The 20,601-nt window shown below is 62.6% G+C and overlaps 1 protein-coding gene and 1 long non-coding RNA gene across 2 annotated transcripts; both read right to left on the bottom strand.

Annotated features, from left to right (window-relative positions):
- Positions 1-142: 142 nt before the first annotated feature.
- On the bottom strand, positions 143-3,405 carry LOC118700963 (class II histocompatibility antigen, B-L beta chain-like). Its single transcript, XM_036405557.2, has 5 exons — positions 3,282-3,405; positions 2,535-2,804; positions 1,131-1,415; positions 422-528; positions 143-321 (listed from the first exon to the last, which is right to left on the bottom strand). Exons 1-5 carry the CDS (start codon positions 3,364-3,366, stop codon positions 313-315), a joined length of 756 nt encoding a protein of 251 aa, XP_036261450.1. The 5' UTR covers positions 3,367-3,405; the 3' UTR covers positions 143-312.
- An 8,598-nt stretch (positions 3,406-12,003) lies between these two features.
- LOC129047044 (uncharacterized) lies at positions 12,004-12,716 on the bottom strand. Its single transcript, XR_008509012.1, has 2 exons — positions 12,658-12,716; positions 12,004-12,371 (listed from the first exon to the last, which is right to left on the bottom strand). It is a non-coding gene; the product is annotated as an uncharacterized LOC129047044 (long non-coding RNA).
- Between the last annotated feature and the right edge of the window lie 7,885 nt (positions 12,717-20,601).

Raw genomic sequence — 20,601 nt, 5'->3', positions numbered from 1 at the left:
TCCTCATCTCCCCCTCCTCTTCCTCCCGCCTCTCCTCGCCCACCCCCAACCTTTTTCCCCCTCCCTTTGCCCAAATCCGTCCCATCGCTCCCCCCGCCTCCCCCAAACTCCTCCGCATCGCCCCCCAATAAACGGCCCCTGGGCCAACTGGGAAGCTTTATTGGGAGCACTGGGAGCAGGCACTGGGCGGGGGCAGAGCGCCAGCGGGGCTGGGGGGGACACGGGACCCCCCCAAAATCAGCGGAGCGGGGACGGAGCGGGGGGTCCCGGCCGGGCCCGAGCCCACGGGGAGGGGCTGCGGCCGCCGGCGGCTCAGGAGCTCTTTGGGCAGAGAAAAGGGGGTGACACAGGGCTGGGGGCCCCGGCGGGAGCGCACACGCTCCGCCACGGCGGGGACGCCACCCCCGGCACCCGCCCTGACCTTCTTGCGCACGTAGAAGCCGAGCCCCAGCGCCAGGAAGACGAAGCCCAAGACGAAGCCCCCGATGCCCGTCAGCATCTTGCTGCGGGCGGCGTCCGGCGGCATCTCTGGGGGCTCCGCAGGGCTCAGCACCCCCAAAACCTCTCACGGACACTCCCAGCCCCTCCCAGCTCCCTCTCTGTGGCCCCCAGCCCAGCCAGGACCCCCTGAAACCTCCCCCCGATCCCTTTTTGTCCTGGCCAGGAGCCACCAAAGCCCCTCCCGTCCCTCTCAGCATCCCACAGCCCCCTCCCAGTTGCCCCCAGCGCCCCAGGAGCCCCAAAGCCTCTCGCAGTCCCTTGGCAGCACCAGCAGGACTCAGCCAGAGCCCTCCCAGTCTGTGCCCAGCACAACCGAGCTCATGGCGAGCCCCGCTTTGCCATGGCCGATCTCCTTCCAGCCCCTCCGGGCTCACTGCGATCCCTCCCAGTCACATCCAGCACCCCCAAACTCCCTCACAGTCACATCCAGCACCCCCAAACTCCCTCCCAGTGCCCACCAGGACCCCCCAACCCCATCCCACCCTCCCCAGCATCCCCCAAACCCCTTCCCAGCCCTTGCGCAGCCCCCAGGGCCTCTCCCAGTCCCAGCCCGCTCTCTCCAGCTCCCTCCCAGTGGCTCCCAGCACAGCCCAGTGGCTCTGCCAGCGCCCCCAGGGGCTCCCCCGTACCCCAGTGCCGGCTCAGGGGCTGCTCCAGGCTGACGTGCTCCACCTGGCAGCTGTAGGTGAGCCCGCGCCGGGGCGGGGTTTCCAGCAGCACCAGCAGCTGGTAGGTCCAGTCCCTGTTGGGGACCACGTCGGTGGCCACCACGTGCTCCGAGAGCTCCTGCTGACCCTGGAACCACCTCACCTGGATGGCAGCAGGGTAGAAATCCATCACGGAGCAGAGCAGGCGGCCGGGGCCGGGCTGGGAGCTCGAGGGGGGCACCAGCGAGATGGACACGCTGGGGGGCACTGGGAGAGAGAGGGGAGGGCTGGGCTGGGCTGGAGAGGGACTGGGAAGGAATGGGAATGGACTGGGAATGGACGGGGAGGGTCTGGGAATGGATTAGAGGGACTGGGAGGGACTAGAAATACACTGGGAGGGAATTGAGTTGCACTGAGAGAGGTTAGAAGGGATAGAGGGGCACTGGGAGAGAGGGTGGTGGTCTGGAAGTGAACTGAAACTGAAGTGGGAATAGACTGGTAATCGACTTGGAGAGGCTGGGTGGAACTGGGAAGGCCTGGGAGGGACTCGGAGTAACTGGAAATGGACTGGGAAATGGACTGAGAGGGACTGGGAATGGATTGGGATGGACTGAGCGGGACTGGGAGGGAGTGAGAATGGACTGGGAGGGATTTTATATGAACTGGGAGGGAGTGGGATAGACTGGGAGTGGACTGAGAGGGACTTGGGTGGAACTGAGAGAGGTGTGAGGGGATGTGGGGCACTGGGAGAAAGGGTGGAGATCTGAGAGTGAACTGGGAATGAACTGGGAACATACTGGGAATTGACTGGGAGAAGCTGAGTGGTACTGGGAAGGAGTGGGAGGGACTGACAGGAACTGGAATGGACTGGGAGGGACTGGGATTTATGGGGTTTGCACAGAGAGATGAGAGGAAATGGGGCGAACTGGGAGAGAGGTGGAGGTCAGAGAGTGAACTGGGAATGAACTGGGAAAAGAGTGGAAATGGACTGGGAGGGACTGGGGAGGAATTGGAGATGGCCTTGGAGGGACTGGGATGGCACTGGGAGGGATTTTGGTGGCACTGGGAGGAACTGGGAATGAAATGCGCGGCACTGGGAGGCCGAGTCCAGCGCAGGGCACTCCGCGCTGCGGGTCTGCCTGGCAACAGATGAGTCATTAAGGAGACGTGATCTGATTGGGCATTTCCGTAAGCTTTACGCGTCGCTGAAATGGACGCGCGGGGGGGCACTGGGAAGGACTGGGATGGACCGGGAAGGACAAGAGGCCCCGAGGATGGGCACAAGGAGGGCTGAGGGCTCTGGGGCGATTCCGCATGGATATTTTGAGGGGCTCCCGGTCATTGGCAGGGCAGGGCTCGAGCGGGCACGCTCTGCTCCGCGCTCACCTCGGCGCTCTGTGAGGAACGGGGTAAAATTCTTGTACCAGCACCGGCAGAACCAAAACACCGCAGTCCGTCTGTCCTCCATGAATACGGCGTTGCTGTTCCAGCGCTTGGCCAACTTCTCCCCATAGGGGGTGAACCCCCCAAAGTGCCCCACGTCGCTGTCGAACATTATGAACTGCTCCCGGTTGTAGATGGCCCTCTGGACGTACCTCACCTTCTCCGTGCCGTTCATGAAGTAACACTCGGACTTTGTCATCCTCTGGAACACCCCTGAGTGTCCATGACACCGGTCAGGGGTTGCCCACCCACCACCCTCCCTCAGCACCCCCAGAGCTCCGGGGCCCACCCCGGCTCCCCACTGCGCACCCCCTGTGCCCCACGGCCGCCACGGGACCCTCCTGCCCGCGCTGCCGCTTCCTCTTTGCCGCCCTTCCTCCATTTCCCCTTTCATATCCTCTCCCCTCCCACCTCCGGCCGTTCCCAAATCATTTTTGGGGTCCTATTTCCCCATTTTCCCACAAATTCCCCAATCCCCGGCGCCCTCGGGCTCAGTTTTCGGGTCCCCCCCTCTCCTTTTCCCCCTTCCCGAACCGCTCCCACCCCTCCCTCCCCTTCCCCCATCCCTCAGCCCCTCCCGCTCTCCCTTTGGGGGGTCCCCTTCTCCTCCCCCTCCATTCCGGGCTCCCCCCTTCGCCCCCTTTTCCCCCTTCTCCCCCCCTGTCCCAGCGCCTCCCGCCCCCCGCTCACCCGAGAGCTCCGCGCCCGCAGCCGGGGGGGCTCCCAGCACCACCAGTGCCACCAGTAGGGCCCCAGCTGCCGTCCCTCGCCCCATGGCCGGGGCCGGGCAGGGAGCAGCAGCCCCAAAGCAGCCGCGCTGCGCTGGGAGCACCAGTCCGGAGCAGGGCGGGCTCGGCAGCGCCGCGCGCTCTCATTGGCTGCCGCCACTTTTGGACAGCGATCGGCCACGGGCTCTGCCCGGCAACCGATGACGCAATACAACGCCCCGAGATCTCATTGGCTGCGCCGCCTCCTGCCTGCGCTGCCATTGGCTGAGGCCTTTCCGGGACGCTGCAGCCTCGGGCTGGGGGTTTTTTGGGGAGGGGGAACCTTGGGGCGCTGGGCAGGTGGGAGCTCAGGTGAGCCCAGCAAGGCGTGCCCAGGTGCGCGGGATCTCAGCGGTGCCCGTGGCGAGCGGTGACGCTGGCCCGATGCCAGGCACCCCCAGAGCCGCTCTGTCCCTGCCCCTGCAGCCGCACAGGGACAGAAAATGGAACCGAGGGTTCCTGGCTGGGGACAAGGACCGGGAGAGATCCCTCAGCATATCCCGCACGGGCACAACAGAGCCGGCCTGGGCACACGGAGGGAATTTATTACCAACCAAATCACAGCGGCACAAGGAGAAGGGAAAGAAATCTCTCCAACACCTTCCCCCCACCCAACACGGATCACCCAGAACAGGGGTCACCAGGGCTCTGCCCAACCGGGGGCACTGGGGATCATCCAGCACGGATCCTCCCATGGGGGATGGAGCTGGAGCAGCGCACGAAGCTCTTCCCACACTCGGGACACTCGCAGGGCCTCTCCCTGGTGTGAAAGTGCTGGTGAGTGACGATCTCTGAATGCCACCTGAAGCTCCTCTGACATTCCAAGCACTCCTAGGGCCATTCCCCAGTGTGGATCTCGTGGTGCTTGCTCAGGTCGGTGGTCCCACTGAAGCTCTTCCCACATTCCCCACACTCCCAGGGCCTCTCCCCAGTGTGGATGTTCAGGTGTTCCATCAGGGTGGAGCTGTAGCTGAAACCCTTCCCACATTCCAAGCACTTGTGGGGCTTCTCCCTGCCATGAGGCTTCTCCACCAGCTCTGAGCTCTGGCTGGATCTCCGGCCACCTTCCTGGCTCAGGGGGGCTCTTTCCTCCTCACACCTCCCTGGGCTGGGTTTGCAGCCCCTCCTTGTAAGGGATCTCTGGGCCTTTTCCTCCTCCTCCATCTGGCCACAGCTTGGGAATGACAAACCCTGGTTTGGGGGAAACCAAGGTGGGAGTGCCTTGGAGTAGAGGCTCCTCCTGGCCAGGTCCATCTCTAGAACTCAGCAGGAGTCTTGTGTCCATGAAAATCTCCAGATATCAACATTCAGCCAGAAAAAACTCTCCCAGGAGTTCTCTATTGCTGATCTCTCAACTTTTGGGATTCCAAAGGGGTCGCAGACATCTTTCATGAAAAATCCTTTCTTAGGATTTTTCCTTGTTAGAAACTACAGTTTCAGCAACCAAAAGTAAACAATGGTTATCTGCTGCTGTGGAATGCAACAGGTAGACCCGTGATTGGTCTCCTGTGGATGTTTGGATTTCCTGACCACTCACGGGAGAGATGGCGCTTGCTCTCTGTCTGAGACACAGATCTTTGTTATTCATTCTTTTCTACTCTTAGCTTAGCTAGCTTCTGAAGAAACCTTTCCATTTCTATTTCTTTTTAGTATAGTCTTAATGTAACATATGTCATAAAATAATAAATCAAGCCTTCTGATCATGGAGTCAACATTCTTGTCTCTTCTTCATCCTGAAAACCCTTCTGACCATGTTCACAAGTCTCGATGCTGCCCGGCCCGCACAGCCCAGCTCGGTGCCGGCCCTGGAGCAGAGCAGCTTCCAGCAAGCAAGAGGCAAACGCATCTTGCCAAGAGTTAAAACACACCAGAGAGGGAAGATGGGATTAATGTGTGCATAAAGGCCTTTGAATTCACAGCACTCTGAGAGAGATTTGGGGCTCTCGGCTGGACAGAGATGATCCTGCTCTGTGCGGGGCTCAAAGGCAGGGAACACGCCCTGCCGCTGCTGCTTGGCGGGGTCTCCGCAGGCCCAGGCAGATGCCAAAGCTGCTCTCACAGTCTTCTCCCTTGCCAGGCCCCTCCGCCAAGTGCGAGGGGCCTCAAAGACGGAAAGGAGCGCAGGGAGCCAAAGGGAGATGGCTCACTACCTCATTGGGGGCTCCTGGGGAAGCACTTTGCTTGAGAAGCAAGCCCCTCTCTTCCAAAGGCATTTCTCCAAATGCCTGCATTTCCCAGGGAACACCAAGACACTCTTAAGGTTTTGGAAAAGGTTTTGGAAAAATCCAAACTCTTTATTAAGGGAAAGCAAAGCAAAGGGGTGAGCTGGGAGACAAAAAAAGCGGATGGGCAGGGTCTGAGAGCTGGAGGGAGGCAGCTGCCAACAGGGAGAGAGATGGCAGGAGCTCCTGGAGCTTCCCACAGGCTCAGCTCTGAGCAGCTAGAGCTGTGCCTGGAGCTGCAGCTGGTGCATCCTGCTCTGCAGCTGCTCCCATCTGCAACGGGAGCTGGAGATGGCCGAGGGATGCCGGTACATCTGATCCAGCAGACGCAAGAAGTCCTGCAGATCTTCTTTGGAAGGTCAGCTGAATGAGTACGCTGATGCAGGATGGGCTGTCATCTTCTCTCAGGGCTTGAAGAGCTGGAAGAGAGAGGAACAGAGCCACGGTCAGAGGCCAGATTGAGGGAATCCAAGGAAAGCCTCCTGCCAGGCCCATCCCAGCCGGCTCTTGCCAGGGCTTCGGCCAGAAGGTGTTGGTCACGGATCGCCCAGGTTTCGCTGGCAGCTCTCTGGGCTGTGCCCCCGCCGCCCCTCGCCCGCACAGGGAGCAGAGCCCTCCGCAGCCCGGGCACGGGTTGTAGCTCCGGGGCCGGGATGTGCAGCTGCCCCCGGCGATGCTCGCTGCCCCGCGGCTGCCCTGACTCACCCTCGCTGATGACCTGGAGCTCCTCCTTCTGCCCCGTGACGAGCACTCCGGCCAGCCCTGGCAAGACAGAGCCCGTGTCGGTGCCGGGCGGCACAGCTGCCCGGCACGGGCGCTGCCAGCCCTGCGGCCGCACGCCCTCCTGCCCGGGCAGGGCTCCTGCCGGCCCCTGCCGCGCGCTGCCGCCCGAGGGCACGGCTGGCTGCGGGAGGGCGGCGGCAGCGCCGAGGGCGGGCGGGGCCGCAGCGGCCCGGGCGCGGCTGCCGCTGTAGCCGGGGCAGCAGCCGGGCCGGGGGCGGGGAGGGGCGCCGGGCTCGGGGCTCACCGATGATCCCGACGGCCGCCTGGCGCACGGGCCTCTGTGGGCTCCGCAGGCGCGGCAGGGCCCAGCGCAGGTGCTCGGCCGCTCGGCTCTCGTCCTGCAGCAGCTGCGGGGAGCACCGACAGGGAAGGCTCGCTGCGGCCTCTGCCCCTCGGCCGGGCGCTCCCTGCGCCCAGCAGCGGCCGAGCCGGCCCGCACGGCCCGGGGCAGGGAGCGGCGTGGGGGGCGCGGGCTGGCGGGCCCGGCTGCGGCGCCGGGCAGGGGCACAGCTGCCGGCCCCCCGCACCGAGCACCGGGGGCAGGGGGGCTTCTCCAGCCTGCGGCTGGGGCTCCCGGGCTGTCCTTACCAGGCGCTCGGCGAACTGCATCCGCTGCCCCTTCATCAGCAGCTGCTCGAGGTCACTCCTCAGGAAGCGTGCCGCACCAAGCAGGGCTTCGCCAGAGGCCTGGAGAGCAGCAGAAAGCCGCAGGTGGCACCCAAGCCCAGGGCACGGGACCCGTGACCCTGTGCCAAGGCCAGGTGAGGCTGGAGCCCGCCAGGCGCCAGGGCGGCCCAGCCCCCTGCCAGGGATGCGGCTGCGTCACGCAAAACCTCACCTGGGCCACATGCAGGTTCTCATCGTGCCAGTGCAAGAAGAGAGGGAGCAGGCTCTGGCTCACGATTGTCATGGGAGGATTTTCCCCCTCTTCCTCTACCAGCTCCATCACCTTGCAGAAGAGCTGAATGGAGAGCAGCCGCACGTGGCTGTTGTCCTGGAAGGGTAGGAAAAGTCCTAAGCACCAGCTACTGCAGGCCCATTGGGCCAAAAGCCCAAATCTCTACACACAGAGCACAAAGGTTGCAGGCAGCGTCCAGTGCCCTTGGCTGGGGGCGCAGAGCCTTACGTTCTCAAAGTGTTGCAGGAGGGGCTCAGCCAGCTTCAGGGCGGTGACGCTGGGTGGCTTGAGGTCTTTGTCCTGGAGCATATCCCTGAGCGTACACAGGGTCATCCAGACCATCTCTGCATCTGGATCAGCCAGCTGCTGCAGCAGGTGTTGATACAGGCCGCGTATTCCTCCGGCCTGTGTGCAAGACGGGGCTGTGCTGTGAAGCCGTGCCTGGCCGCAGCACCAACAGCCGCTTGGGCCACTGGGGCAGCTGAAGCGGGAGGCAGGAGAGCTGGGAGCAGCTGCCTCTGCTGCCAAAGGCCAGCCAAGCCCAGAGGTCTGCATTGCCCAGCCACACGATGCTGCCAGCGCGGCTTCAGCCACTGCCCCCTTCTCACCAGCGAGGGCTCCTTGCTGAGCACCACGAGGCCTCGGAGCGCCAGGCGCAGCCCGTCCCTGCACTGGCTGGGCAGGTGCCTGGATACCACCGCCAGGGCACTGGGACCGTGTTGGCTCAAGTCCAGGCACTCGAGGAGCTGAAAGGCACAGGAGGGCAGTGCCAGGGGAGCCGGCCGGCAGGAGCCCGGAGCCGCACGGGGCCGGGCCCAGGCAGCAGCAGCAGCGGGGGCGGGCGGCGTCCCAGGCGGCTGCAGCTACCAGAGGCCTGAGAGCTGGGAGGCAGCTCAGCCAGGCAGCGCTGGCCATCAGGCTCACCTCCACCAAGAAGGCCAGGGCAGGCAGATGCCAGCGTGGCCGCTTCCCAATGAGCAGGCTGAGCAGGTGCGAGGCCATGAAGGGACACAAGGGCGTCAAGCCATGGCGCATCTCCCTGGCAGGGGAAAAAGGCACCAAGGCCCTGAGCTGGTGGGCAAACCTCTCCCAGGAGTGACTCCCAGAGGTCTGGTATTTCCCCAGCGCTCTGCAAGGGCACATGGGCCCCTTGGGAGGCGGCTGCTCCTGGGCATCCTCCTCTCCCAACCTCTTCCAGTGTGCTCGAGCCTCCCTCGGTGACAAGGCCCTCTCGCTTCCAACCGCAGGGACTGTGTGGGGCACTCCGGGCACAGGGCACAAATGCTGGCGGTGGTGGTGGGGAGTAGGGCATCTCACCTTGCCAGCAGACCTGCTGCATAGTGCTGCGTGTCGGCAGAGAGCAGCTTCTCCCAGACCTGCTTGTGCTCCAGAGCCACCAGCTTGTTGTCAAAGGCCAGTCTGGAGAGCAGAGCCTTCATGGTCTGCACTGCAAACCTGCATGCCGAGCAAAGGCCAGGTCACGCTGGGAGCGCTGGCCCTGGCCACGAGGGCGTGGGAAGGACAGGGCAACTGGCACCTGTTGGGCTCGCTGGGAAGGCCGTGTTCCTCCCGGCACGCTCCCCAGAAGCTCCGCGCCTCATCGTCCTCTGGCATGCGCTCTGTGGTGGTGACGATTTGCAGGAACAGAGCCACCAACAGCTGGGGCGAATGGAGGAGAAGGGCATAGTGCCACTCAGACATGGGGGCGATCCTCCACAGCACCAGACTTGCCTGCAAGAGACAAAGCACACTGAGGCAGCGCTCCGTGTCAGGGTGTCCTTGAGGCAGGGCCCGAGGGGAGAGGCAGGGGGTCACCCAGCCTGCTGCCCCTAGGCCAGCTTTCAGCCCAGGCAGGGAGCTGCAGGCTGGGGGAGAGCATGGAGAACTGCTGGAGAGGCAAACTGGAGGGCCAGCAAAGGCCAGCTCCAGAAACTCACAGCCAGGGCAAAGATGGCCTCGTTGTCCCCGCTGCAGAAGACGCTGCTGAAAGGGGGCTGCTCCTCCACGGCAGAGAGCAGCGCTGGAAGCACCTCCTCGGCGGCCACTTCCGAGGTGCCGATGGCTCTCCACATCAGCGCGGCGGCTCTGTGGGAGCAGAGCTGTGCGTCAGCACCGCGCCTCGTGCGGCTGCGTGGCGCCGGGTGACAGAGCCCCGGTGCCCTGAGGGGCAGGGAGGGAGCGTGGCAGAGGCGCAGGAAACAGAGGGGCCCGAGGCTCCCGCAGCTCTCCGCCTGTCTGGCAGAGCCCGCCGGACAGGCTGTACAGGGCCAGGGGCCCCACGGGCCGGTGAGCACTGGACTCTCGAGGCACTTGTGCCCCGTACCTGTCACACGTTGGGGCGCAGTACAGCAGGCTCATCACCACGAGATCAGGGTGTTCTTCAGTCAGGGCCAGAATTTGCATTTGCAGCCCGGCGTCCACGGTGACACAGGACGCCAGGCTCTGAAGAATGCCCCTCACCATGGCTAGCACCTGGAGGAGGCGGCATGGGGAAGACTTGGAGTGCTGTCCAAGGGAGCAACTTCCCCAGCTTGCCCAAAGAAGTGCTTGCCTTCCCACCCCGCTGTGATGGCCTCAAAGGCTGAGGAGAGCCAGCGGACGGAGCTTGAGGGGCCATGTGATCCTAGGAGGACTTCAGCCCTGGTCCCAGGCTGCTTACCTGCTGCAGAGAAGCAGCACGCTGCTGGAAAAACTCCGGAGCGGGTGCAGGAGTCATGGTCAGCGTGGGCATGGCCTCGGTCTCTGGGATGCCCTGAGCCTGGGTGTGTGTGGTGGCCCTGCCCTGAGTCAGAGGCATGTCAGCCTCCGCCCAGCCGTCCTCGTCTGTTTCCCAGTCTGAGCTTGCTGCCAGATCAGAGGAGGCTGAGCTGGGAGCAGGCTCTGCCTGCAGCTCGCAGGGCCTGGAGTCAGGCTGGGCCATGCCCTCGGTGCTGGTGCCGCCGGTGTTTCTGTGCCGAAGGCGCAGGAGCCTCCACAGTGTCTGCAGCAGAAGGAAGGGCGGGAAGAGAGGGACGTTCCATGGCCTGCTCCAAGCGCGGGGCTGGGCCGGGCAGTGCCAGCAGGCCCGGCCCAGGTGGGGACGGCCTCAGGTACCTGTGCTGCTCTGCGGAAGCGGCCACGGGTGGGCTCCTGCACTTGAGTCCCGTCCCTGGCTGCATCTGTCAAAGAGCGAGCGCAGCCAGAGCTGAGGGGCGGCGGGAGAGGCCGGAGAACACAGCCCAGCCCTGCGCTGCCCAGGCAGGGACAGCTCCGGGGGCTGGAGCACGGCCATCGGCAGGGGCAGCCCCGACCCCTGTCCCATCCTGTCTGTGGGCACGTCCACAGGGATGGGATGGGATGGGATGGGATGGGATGGGATGGGATGGGATGGGATGGGATGGGATGGGATGGGATGGGATGGGATGGAGCCAGACTGGCTGCAGGCACCAGCCCTGCGGCCCAGCTCCGCCACTCACCGTACTGCAGCGGCTGCAACTGCTCCGGCTCTGCAGGCTGCTGTGCTGGGGCAGCTGCAGGGCCTTTGCTTTTCTTGCCCCGAAGCCCCTTGAACAGGCCGAGCAGTCTGCCTGCCATCCCGCTGCCTGACCTCGAGGGCACCTTGGACACAGATGCCCCGTCAAGGGTCCGAGTCAGCGAGTGCCGCAGTCCTGCCTTGCAGGTACCTGCGACAGAGGAGCCTCAGGAAGATTACAGGACAGCAAGTCCTGCACTCTGTTCTCGAGGGCTCCTGCCACAATGACAGGAGACTCCTCAGGAACGCTGGAGGTCACCAAGTCCCACAGCCTGGCCACGAGGGCACCGGCCACAGGGATGGGAGATGCCTCGGAAAAGCTCCGAGTCACCGAGTCCCGAGGTCTGGCCGTGAGGCCAGCCGCAGGAGGAACGCCTCGGAAAAGCTCCGGGTCAGCAAGGAATGAGCCGGCTGTGCGGGGGCTCCTCACAGCACCGCTCTGTCCCGTCCTGTCCCGTTGCGTGCACCGAGCACTGTGGCGTGGCCTCGGCGCCGCCGGCACCTATGTCAGCGTGTGTCACAAAGGGCTGCTCGGACGCCCCGTTCCACTCGGTGACCCTGCTGCACCGTGTCACAAAGGGCCCTTGGACACGCTGCCATGTGCCCCGGGGCCAGCCCCTCCCCACCCAAGGTGGCCCCGGTTGGACGGAATCCCTTGCCCCGAGTGTCTGACGCAAGCCCAGACACTCCCCAAGCCCGGCCAAGTGCTTGGGGAAGGACTCTCCACGCTGCCCGGCCCGCACAGCCCAGCTCGGTGCCGGCCCTGGAGCAGAGCAGCTTCCAGCAAGCAAGAGGCAAACGCATCTTGCCAAGAGTTAAAACACACCAGAGAGGGAAGATGGCATTAATGTGTGCATAAAGGCCTTTGAATTCACAGCTCTCTGAGAGAGATTTGGGGCTCTCGGCTGGACAGAGATGATCCTGCTCTGTGCGGGGCTCAAAGGCAGGGAACACGCCCTGCCGCTGCTGCTTGGCGGGGTCTCCGCAGGCCCAGGCAGATGCCAAAGCTGCTCTCACAGTCTTCTCCCTTGCCAGGCCCCTCCGCCAAGTGCGAGGGGCCTCAAAGACGGAAAGGAGCGCAGGGAGCCAAAGGGAGATGGCTCACTACCTCATTGGGGGCTCCTGGGGAAGCACTTTGCTTGAGAAGCAAGCCCCTCTCTTCCAAAGGCATTTCTCCAAATGCCTGCATTTCCCAGGGAACACCAAGACACTCTTAAGGTTTTGGAAAAGGTTTTGGAAAAATCCAAACTCTTTATTAAGGGAAAGCAAAGCAAAGGGGTGAGCTGGGAGACAAAAAAAGCGGATGGGCAGGGTCTGAGAGCTGGAGGGAGGCAGCTGCCAACAGGGAGAGAGATGGCAGGAGCTCCTGGAGCTTCCCACAGGCTCAGCTCTGAGCAGCTAGAGCTGTGCCTGGAGCTGCAGCTGGTGCATCCTGCTCTGCAGCTGCTCCCATCTGCAACGGGAGCTGGAGATGGCCGAGGGATGCCGGTACATCTGATCCAGCAGACGCAAGAAGTCCTGCAGATCTTCTTTGGAAGGTCAGCTGAATGAGTACGCTGATGCAGGATGGGCTGTCATCTTCTCTCAGGGCTTGAAGAGCTGGAAGAGAGAGGAACAGAGCCACGGTCAGAGGCCAGATTGAGGGAATCCAAGGAAAGCCTCCTGCCAGGCCCATCCCAGCCGGCTCTTGCCAGGGCTTCGGCCGGAAGGTGTTGGTCACGGATCGCCCAGGTTTCGCTGGCAGCTCTCTGGGCTGTGCCCCCGCCGCCCCTCGCCCGCACAGGGAGCAGAGCCCTCCGCAGCCCGGGCACGGGTTGTAGCTCCGGGGCCGGGATGTGCAGCTGCCCCCGGCGATGCTCGCTGCCCCGCGGCTGCCCTGACTCACCCTCGCTGATGACCTGGAGCTCCTCCTTCTGCCCCGTGACGAGCACTCCGGCCAGCCCTGGCAAGACAGAGCCCGTGTCGGTGCCGGGCGGCACAGCTGCCCGGCACGGGCGCTGCCAGCCCTGCGGCCGCACGCCCTCCTGGCCGGGCAGGGCTCCTGCCGGCCCCTGCCGCGCGCTGCCGCCGGAGGGCACGGCTGGCTGCGGGAGGGCGGCGGCAGCGCCGAGGGCGGGCGGGGCTGCAGCGGCCCGGGCGCGGCTGCCGCTGTAGCCGGGGCAGCAGCCGGGCCGGGGGCAGGGAGGGGCGCCGGGCTCGGGGCTCACCGATGATCCCGACGGCCGCCTGGCGCACGGGCCTCTGTGGGCTCCGCAGGCGCGGCAGGGCCCAGCGCAGGTGCTCGGCCGCTCGGCTCTCGTCCTGCAGCAGCTGCGGGGAGCACCGACAGGGAAGGCTCGCTGCGGCCTCTGCCCCTCGGCCGGGCGCTCCCTGCGCCCAGCAGCGGCCGAGCCGGCCCGCACGGCCCGGGGCAGGGAGCGGCGTGGGGGGCGCGGGCTGGCGGGCCCGGCTGCGGCGCCGGGCAGGGGCACAGCTGCCGGCCCCCCGCACCGAGCACCGGGGGCAGGGGGGCTTCTCCAGCCTGCGGCTGGGGCTCCCGGGCCGTCCTTACCAGGCGCTCGGCGAACTTCATCCGCTGCCCCTTCATCAGCAGCTGCTCGAGGTCACTCCTCAGGAAGCGTGCCGCACCAAGCAGGGCTTCGCCAGAGGCCTGGAGAGCAGCAGAGAGCCGCAGGTGGCACCCGAGCCCAGGGCACGGGACCCGTGACCCTGTGCCAAGGCCAGGTGAGGCTGGAGCCCGCCAGGCGCCAGGGCGGCCCAGCCCCCTGCCAGGGATGCGGCCGCATCACGCAAAACCTCACCTTGGCCACATGCAGGTTCTCATCGTGCCAGTGCAAGAAGAGAGGGAGCAGGCTCTGGCTGACGATTGTCATGGGAGGATTTTCCCCCTCTTCCTCTACCAGCTCCATCACCTTGCAGAAGAGCTGAATGGAGAGCAGCCGCACGTGGCTGTTGTCCTGGAAGGGTAGGAAAAGTCCTAAGCACCAGCTACTGCAGGCCCATTGGGCCAAAAGCCCAAATCTCTACACACAGAGCACAAAGGTTGCAGGCAGCGTCCAGTGCCCTTGGCTGGGGGCGCAGAGCCTTACGTTCTCAAAGTGTTGCAGGAGGGGCTCAGCCAGCTTCAGGGCGGTGACGCTGGGTGGCTTGAGGTCTTTGTCCTGGAGCATATCCCTGAGCGCACACAGGGTCATCCAGACCATCTCTGCATCTGGATCAGCCAGCTGCTGCAGCAGGTGTTGATACAGGCCGCGTATTCCTCCGGCCTGTGTGCAAGACGGGGCTGTGCTGTGAAGCCGTGACTGGCCGCAGCACCAACAGCCGCTTGGGCCACTGGGGCAGCTGAAGCGGGAGGCAGGAGAGCTGGGAGCAGCTGCCTCTGCTGCCAAAGGCCAGCCAAGCCCAGAGGTCTGCATTGCCCAGCCACACGATGCTGCCAGCGCGGCTTCAGCCACTGCCCCCTTCTCACCAGCGAGGGCTCCTTGCTGAGCACCGCGAGGCCTCGGAGCGCCAGGCGCAGCCCGTCCCTGCACTGGCTGGGCAGGTGCCTGGATACCACCGCCAGGGCACTGGGACCGTGTTTGCTCAAGTCCAGGCACTCGAGGAGCTGAAAGGCACAGGAGGGCAGTGCCAGGGGAGCCGGCCGGCAGGAGCCCGGAGCCGCACGGGGCCGGGCCCAGGCAGCAGCAGCAGCGGGGGCGGGCGGCGTCCCAGGCAGCTGCAGCTACGAGAGGCCTGAGAGCTGGGAGGCAGCTGAGCCAGGCAGCGCTGGCCATCAGGCTCACCTCCACCAAGAAGGCCAGGGCAGGCAGATGCCAGCGTGGCCGCTTCCCGATGAGCAGGCTGAGCAGGTGCGAGGCCATGAAGGGACACAAGGGCGTCAAGCCATGGCGCATCTCCCTGGCAGGGGAAAAAGGCACCAAGGCCCTGAGCTGCTGGGCAAACCTCTCCCAGGAGTGACTCCCAGAGGTCTGGTATTTCCCCAGCGCTCTGCAAGGGCACATGGGCCCCTTGGGAGGCGGCTGCTCCTGGGCATCCTCCTGTCCCAACCTCTTCCAGTGTGCTCGAGCCTCCCTCGGTGACAAGGCCCTCTCGCTTCCAACCGCAGGGACTGTGTGGGGCACTCCGGGCACAGGGCACAAATGCTGGCGGTGGTGGTGGGGAGTAGGGCATCTCACCTTGCCAGCAGACCTGCTGCATAGTGCTGCGTGTCGGCAGAGAGCAGCTTCTCCCAGACCTGCTTGTGCTCCAGAGCCACCAGCTTGTTGTCAAAGGCCAGTCTGGAGAGCAGAGCCTTCATGGTCTGCGCTGCAAACCTGCATGCCGAGCAAAGGCCAGGTCACGGTGGGAGCGCTGGCCCTGGCCACGAGGGCGTGGGAAGGACAGGGCAACTGGCACCTGTTGGGCTCGCTGGGAAGGCCGTGTTCCTCCCGGCACGCTCCCCAGAAGCTCCGCGCCTCATCGTCCTCTGGCATGTGCTCTGTGGTGGTGACGATTTGCAGGAACAGAGCCACCAACAGCTGGGGCGAATGGAGGAGAAGGGCATAGTGCCACTCAGACATGGGGGCAATCCTCCACAGCACCAGACTTGCCTGCAAGAGACAAAGCACACTGAGGCAGCACTCCGTGTCAGGGTGTCCTTGAGGCAGGGCCCGAGGGGAGAGGCAGGGGGATCACCCAGCCTGCTGCCCCTAGGCCAGCTTTCAGCCCAGGCAGGGAGCTGCAGGCTGGCGGAGAGCATGGAGAACTGCTGGAGAGGCAAACTGGAGGGCCAGCAAATGCCAGCTCCAGAAACTCACAGCCAGGGCAAAGATGGCCTCGTTGTCCCCGCTGCAGAAGACGCTGCTGAAAGGGGGCTGCTCCTCCACGGCAGAGAGCAGCGCTGGAAGCACCTCCTCGGCGGCCACTTCCGAGGTGCCAATGGCTCTCCACATCAGCGCGGCGGCTCTGTGGGAGCAGAGCTGTGCGTCAGCACCGCGCCCCGTGGGGCTGCGTGGCGCCGGGCGACAGAGCCCCGGTGCCCTGAGGGGCAGGGAGGGAGCGTGGCAGAGGCGCAGGAAACAGAGGGGCCCGAGGCTCCCGCAGCTCTCCGCCTGTCTGGCAGAGCCCGCCGGACAGGCTGTACAGGGCCAGGGGCCCCACGGGCCGGTGAGCACTGGACTCTCGAGGCACTTGTGCCCCGTACCTGTCACACGTTGGGGCGCAGTACAGCAGGCTCATCACCACGAGATCAGGGTGTTCTTCAGTCAGGGCCAGAATTTGCATTTGCAGCCTGGCGTCCACGGTGACACAGGACGCCAGGCTCTGAAGAATGCCCCTCACCATGGCTAGCACCTGGAGGAGGCGGCATGGGGAAGACTTGGAGTGCTGTCCAAGGGAGCAACTTCCCCAGCTTGCCCAAAGAAGTGCTTGCCTTCCCACCCCGCTGTGATGGCCTCAAAGGCTGAGGAGAGCCAGCGGACGGAGCTTGAGGGGCCATGTGATCCTAGGAGGACTTCAGCCCTGGTCCCAGGCTGCTTACCTGCTGCAGAGAAGCAGCAGCCTGCTGGAAAAACTCCAGAGCGGGTGCAGGAGTCATGGTCAGTGTGGGCATGGCCTCGGTCTCTGGGATGGCCTGAGCCTGGATGTGTGTGGTGGCCCTGCCCTGAGTCAGAGGCATGTCAGCCTCCGCCCAGCCGTCCTCGTCTGTTTCCCAGTCTGAGCTTGCTGCCAGATCAGAGGAGGCTGAGCTGGGAGCAGGCTCTGCCTGCAGCTGGCAGGGCCTGGAGTCAGGCTGGGCCGTGCCCTTGGTGCTGGTGCCGCCGGTGTTTCTGCGCCGAAGGCGCAGGAGCCTCCACAGTGTCTGCAGCAGAAGGAAGGGCGGGAAGAGAGGGACGTTCCATGGCCTGCTCCAAGCGCGGGGCTGGGCCGGACAGTGCCAGCAGGCCCGGCCCAGGTGGGGACGGCTGCAGGTACCTGTGCTGCTCTGCGGAAGCGGCCACGGGTGGGCTCCTGCACTTGAGTCCAGTCCCTGGCTGCATCTGTCAAAGAGCGAGCGCAGCCAGAGCTGAGGGGCGGCGGGAGAGGCCGGAGAACACAGCCCAGCCCTGCGCTGCCCAGGCAGGGACAGCTCCGGGGGCCGGAGCACGGCCATCGGCGGGGGCAGCCCTGACCCCTGTCCCATCCTGTCTGTGGGCATGTCCACAGGGATGGGATGGGATGGGATGGGATGGGATGGGATGGGATGGGATGGGATGGGATGGGATGGGATGGGATGGGATGGGATGGGATGGGATGGAGCCAGACTGGCTGCAGGCACCAGCCCTGCGGCCCAGCTCCGCCACTCACCGTACTGCAGCGGCTGCAACTGCTCCGGCTCTGCAGGCTGCTGTGCTGGGGCAGCTGCAGGGCCTTTGCTTTTCTTGCTCCGAAGCCCCTTGAACAGGCCGAGCAGTCTGCCTGCCATCCCGCTGCCTGACCTCGAGGGCACCTTGGACACAGATGCCCCGTCAAGGGTCTGAGTCAGCGAGTGCCGCAGTCCTGCCTTGCAGGTACCTGCGACAGAGGAGCCTCAGGAAGATTACAGGACAGCAAGTCCTGCACTCTGTTCTCGAGGGCTCCTGCCACAATGACAGGAGACTCCTCAGGAACGATGGAGGTCACCAAGTCCCACGGCCTGGCCACGAGGGCACCGGCCGCAGGGATGGGAGATGCCTCGGAAAAGCTCCGAGTCACCGAGCCCCCAGGTCTGGCCGTGAGGCCAGCCGCAGGAGGAACGCCTCGGAAAAGCTCCGGGTCAGCAAGGAATGAGCCGGCTGTGCGGGGGCTCTTCACAGCACCGCTCTGTCCCGTCCTGTCCCGTCGTGTGTACCGAGCACTGTGGCGTGGCCACGGCGCCGCCGGCACCTATGTCAGCGCGTGTCACAAAGGGCTGCTCGGACGCCCCGTTCCACTCGGTGACCCTGCTGCACCGTGTCACAAAGGGCCCTTGGACACGCTGCCATGTGCCCCGGGGCCAGCCCCTCCCCACCCAAGGTGGCCCCAGTTGGACGGAATCCCTTGCCCCGAGTGTCTGACGCAAGCCCGGACACTCCCCAAGCCCGGCCAAGTGCTTGGGGAAGGACTCTCCACGCTGCCCGGCCTGCACAGCCCAGCTCGGTGCCGGCCCTGGAACAGAGCAGCTTCCAGCAAGCAAGAGGCAAACGCATCTTGCCAAGAGTTAAAACACACCAGAGAGGGAAGATGGCATTAATGTGTGCATAAAGGCCTTTGAATTCACAGCTCTCTGAGAGAGATTTGGGGCTCTCGGCTGGACAGAGATGATCCTGCTCTGTGCTGGGCTCAAAGCAGGGAACACGCCCTGCCGCTGCTGCTTGGCGGGGTCTCCGCAGGCCCAGGCAGATGCCAAAGCTGCTCTCACAGTCTTCTCCCTTGCCAGGCCCCCCTGCTAATAACCTCTCCTAGGACGTTATTATAAAGTAGAGCACTAGGGCTCAGGAGCTCATTCCCTGGGTAGGGACTGGGTGCCCGAAGCTCGCTCGCTCATGCCAAGGCTGCTGGGCTGCCATCTAGCAAGCATGGTGGTTATCAGCTCTATAGTGATTGCAAGCTCTCAGGATTTCAGCTCTGCTTGCTAGGTAGTGGTGCCCTGGGCTGGAGGCTGCAGCAGATGGAGAGAGAGGAGAAGGAGAAGGCGCAGGCTGTTCCACGGAGATGGCTTTATTTGGGGAGGTCCGTGAAGGGTCTCTGCTCTTCTTCTTTCTCCCCTAATGGGGTACAGTATGCTTCTTTTATAGGGTTGGAAAGGATCCAAGCTTGACCAATGGGTAAGGGGTTAACATGACATTGCCTTATAGGGTTACAGAGATAGGTTAAGGGGTGGAGGACAGGAAAACAGGAATTTTCTTTTGCTGTTTCAGCATTCCTATTGTTCATATCCTCCATGGTGCTTTTCCTAAATCTATGGGGTTTACTACAACTCCACTTTCTGTTTTTACAAAAAAGGCGTTCGTTATAGTTCTTTTGAAACAGTGAACAAGGCACGAGAACATGGCTAACACAACAACAACTACAAGGAGAATCAACAACATTCCCTTAACCAAGGATGCAGCCCATCCTGTTAATCCCCATTGCCCGAAAAGTTCATTGACCCAGTCTGGGATTCTTTCTACTTTCAAGTCCTTCGCAAGATCTTTCAGTTTCTGGATGTTCGCATGGATGGATTCCGAGCGTGAAGAGAGGTTGAAGCAGCACATCCCTTCAAATCTTCACAGCCGTGTCCATGGGCAAGCAGCAGGAAATCGATTGCTGCTCGATTTTGGAGCGAAGCCTGTCTTGTGGTTTCTTCTTCCTTTAAGAAATCACTCAAGGCTGCAGAAGTAGCGTTAGCTTGTTTACTGAGCCAGCACCCAAGGTGATTGATTTCACCGAGGGCTTTAGCTGCAGCTACCCAGGGTAAGAACAGGGACACAGCAATCTTTTTTGGTTTGTTCCAATCGTATAATTTGGGATCACAATTTTCGTCAAATTCAGTGTAGGACCTTTTTTGTCGTTTTGATTCGCTTTCTTTTTTCCAATTATGTAACAGGGTGATGTTTGGAGTAAGGGTAGAATGTTTTCCAAGGGTACAGGGACCTCCCTGGAGTCAGGAGGGGATCCCAGCCCATACTCTGTCACCACAGATGAGAAACATTCCCTTGGGTAATACTTTGGGATGGAGAGAGGACACAGAAATCACACGAGCCGTGTAATTGCACCAATCGTGAGAGTTATAGGCTTTGTTAATTGGTGATATCTCTTTTCGATATGTGTTTTTGTTCTGGTCAATTTCTGGCCAATTGTTTTTTGGACGTCTAAAGTAAAATTTGACACAGTATGTGGCCTTGGAGGACCCCAACAGATCCAATTCTTGGGGTTCCTCTCGAGCATCTGGCAGAATTTTTGTCCACTCGTCCCAGGTATCAGCCACCTTGGGTGTCTTACCTGTGGTGCGGAGAAGCTCTGAGTTATAGACAGGCCAGTCATCTGCTACAAAGGGAATTCCTACTAGACATGTGGAAAGTGGGTTATCAATGCTTCCCATGGACAAGCACATGTTGTCCTGTTTTAATTTTTTTGCTAAGGTTACCGAAACATTATGGCTGGGCTGTGGGCTAATCCAGCCGAAGGCACGCGGTACGGTGAAGAACATCCAGGCAGCAGTGAGGACAGCAGCAACGGAGATATTTTTCATCTTTGGGCAGGAATAAGGCTTCTGATAGGGAATATAAGCAGAATTTGTTATCTTTATGATGAGAGGGTTTTCTGTCTTGTTCTTTTCTGTGTTCCCCTCCTCCCCCCCTTTTAATTTCTAAGCTACACTAAGGGAGGAGGAGTGGGTAGAAGGCTAAGGGGTTTTAAAAGGTTAGGGAGAGGGAATAACAGGGTGGGTTTTTTTCTTTTTTCTTTCTTTAAATACAAAAAAAAAGTGTAGCAACATATAGTTCAGAGAACACTTTTGTGTTAAGGCTATCTATGGTCTGATGCAGCAGACTGTTGTTTAGCTTTCAGTTTTGTCTGCTGTCTTGTAATGGGGTGGTCTGTTCTTGTGTTTGTGGGTATTCAGCGACGTCTTCGTCTCCAGGCAGAGCTGGTTTGGTTTTGAGGTGGTCTTGTGTTTGCCTCAGGAGAGTTCTTGTCCCTGTTTGCAGGAGTAGTGTTCTCAGTGCCTAGGTATGGCTTTATGTTTTTTCCTGGGTACCACCTCGGACCGGATGGTAGTAGCACGCACACATGTCCTCTACCCCAGGTAATCAACTGGTGAGGCCCAGAAATTTGGTGTGTTTCAGGGTCCTTCACGAGCACCGGTGGT

Source organism: Molothrus ater, chromosome 33 (assembly GCF_012460135.2).
Source record: "Molothrus ater isolate BHLD 08-10-18 breed brown headed cowbird chromosome 33, BPBGC_Mater_1.1, whole genome shotgun sequence".
Classification (NCBI taxonomy): Eukaryota; Metazoa; Chordata; class Aves; order Passeriformes; family Icteridae; genus Molothrus; species Molothrus ater.
Note: the sequence above shows the minus strand (reverse complement) of the source record. Positions and strands in the feature narration are given on the sequence as shown.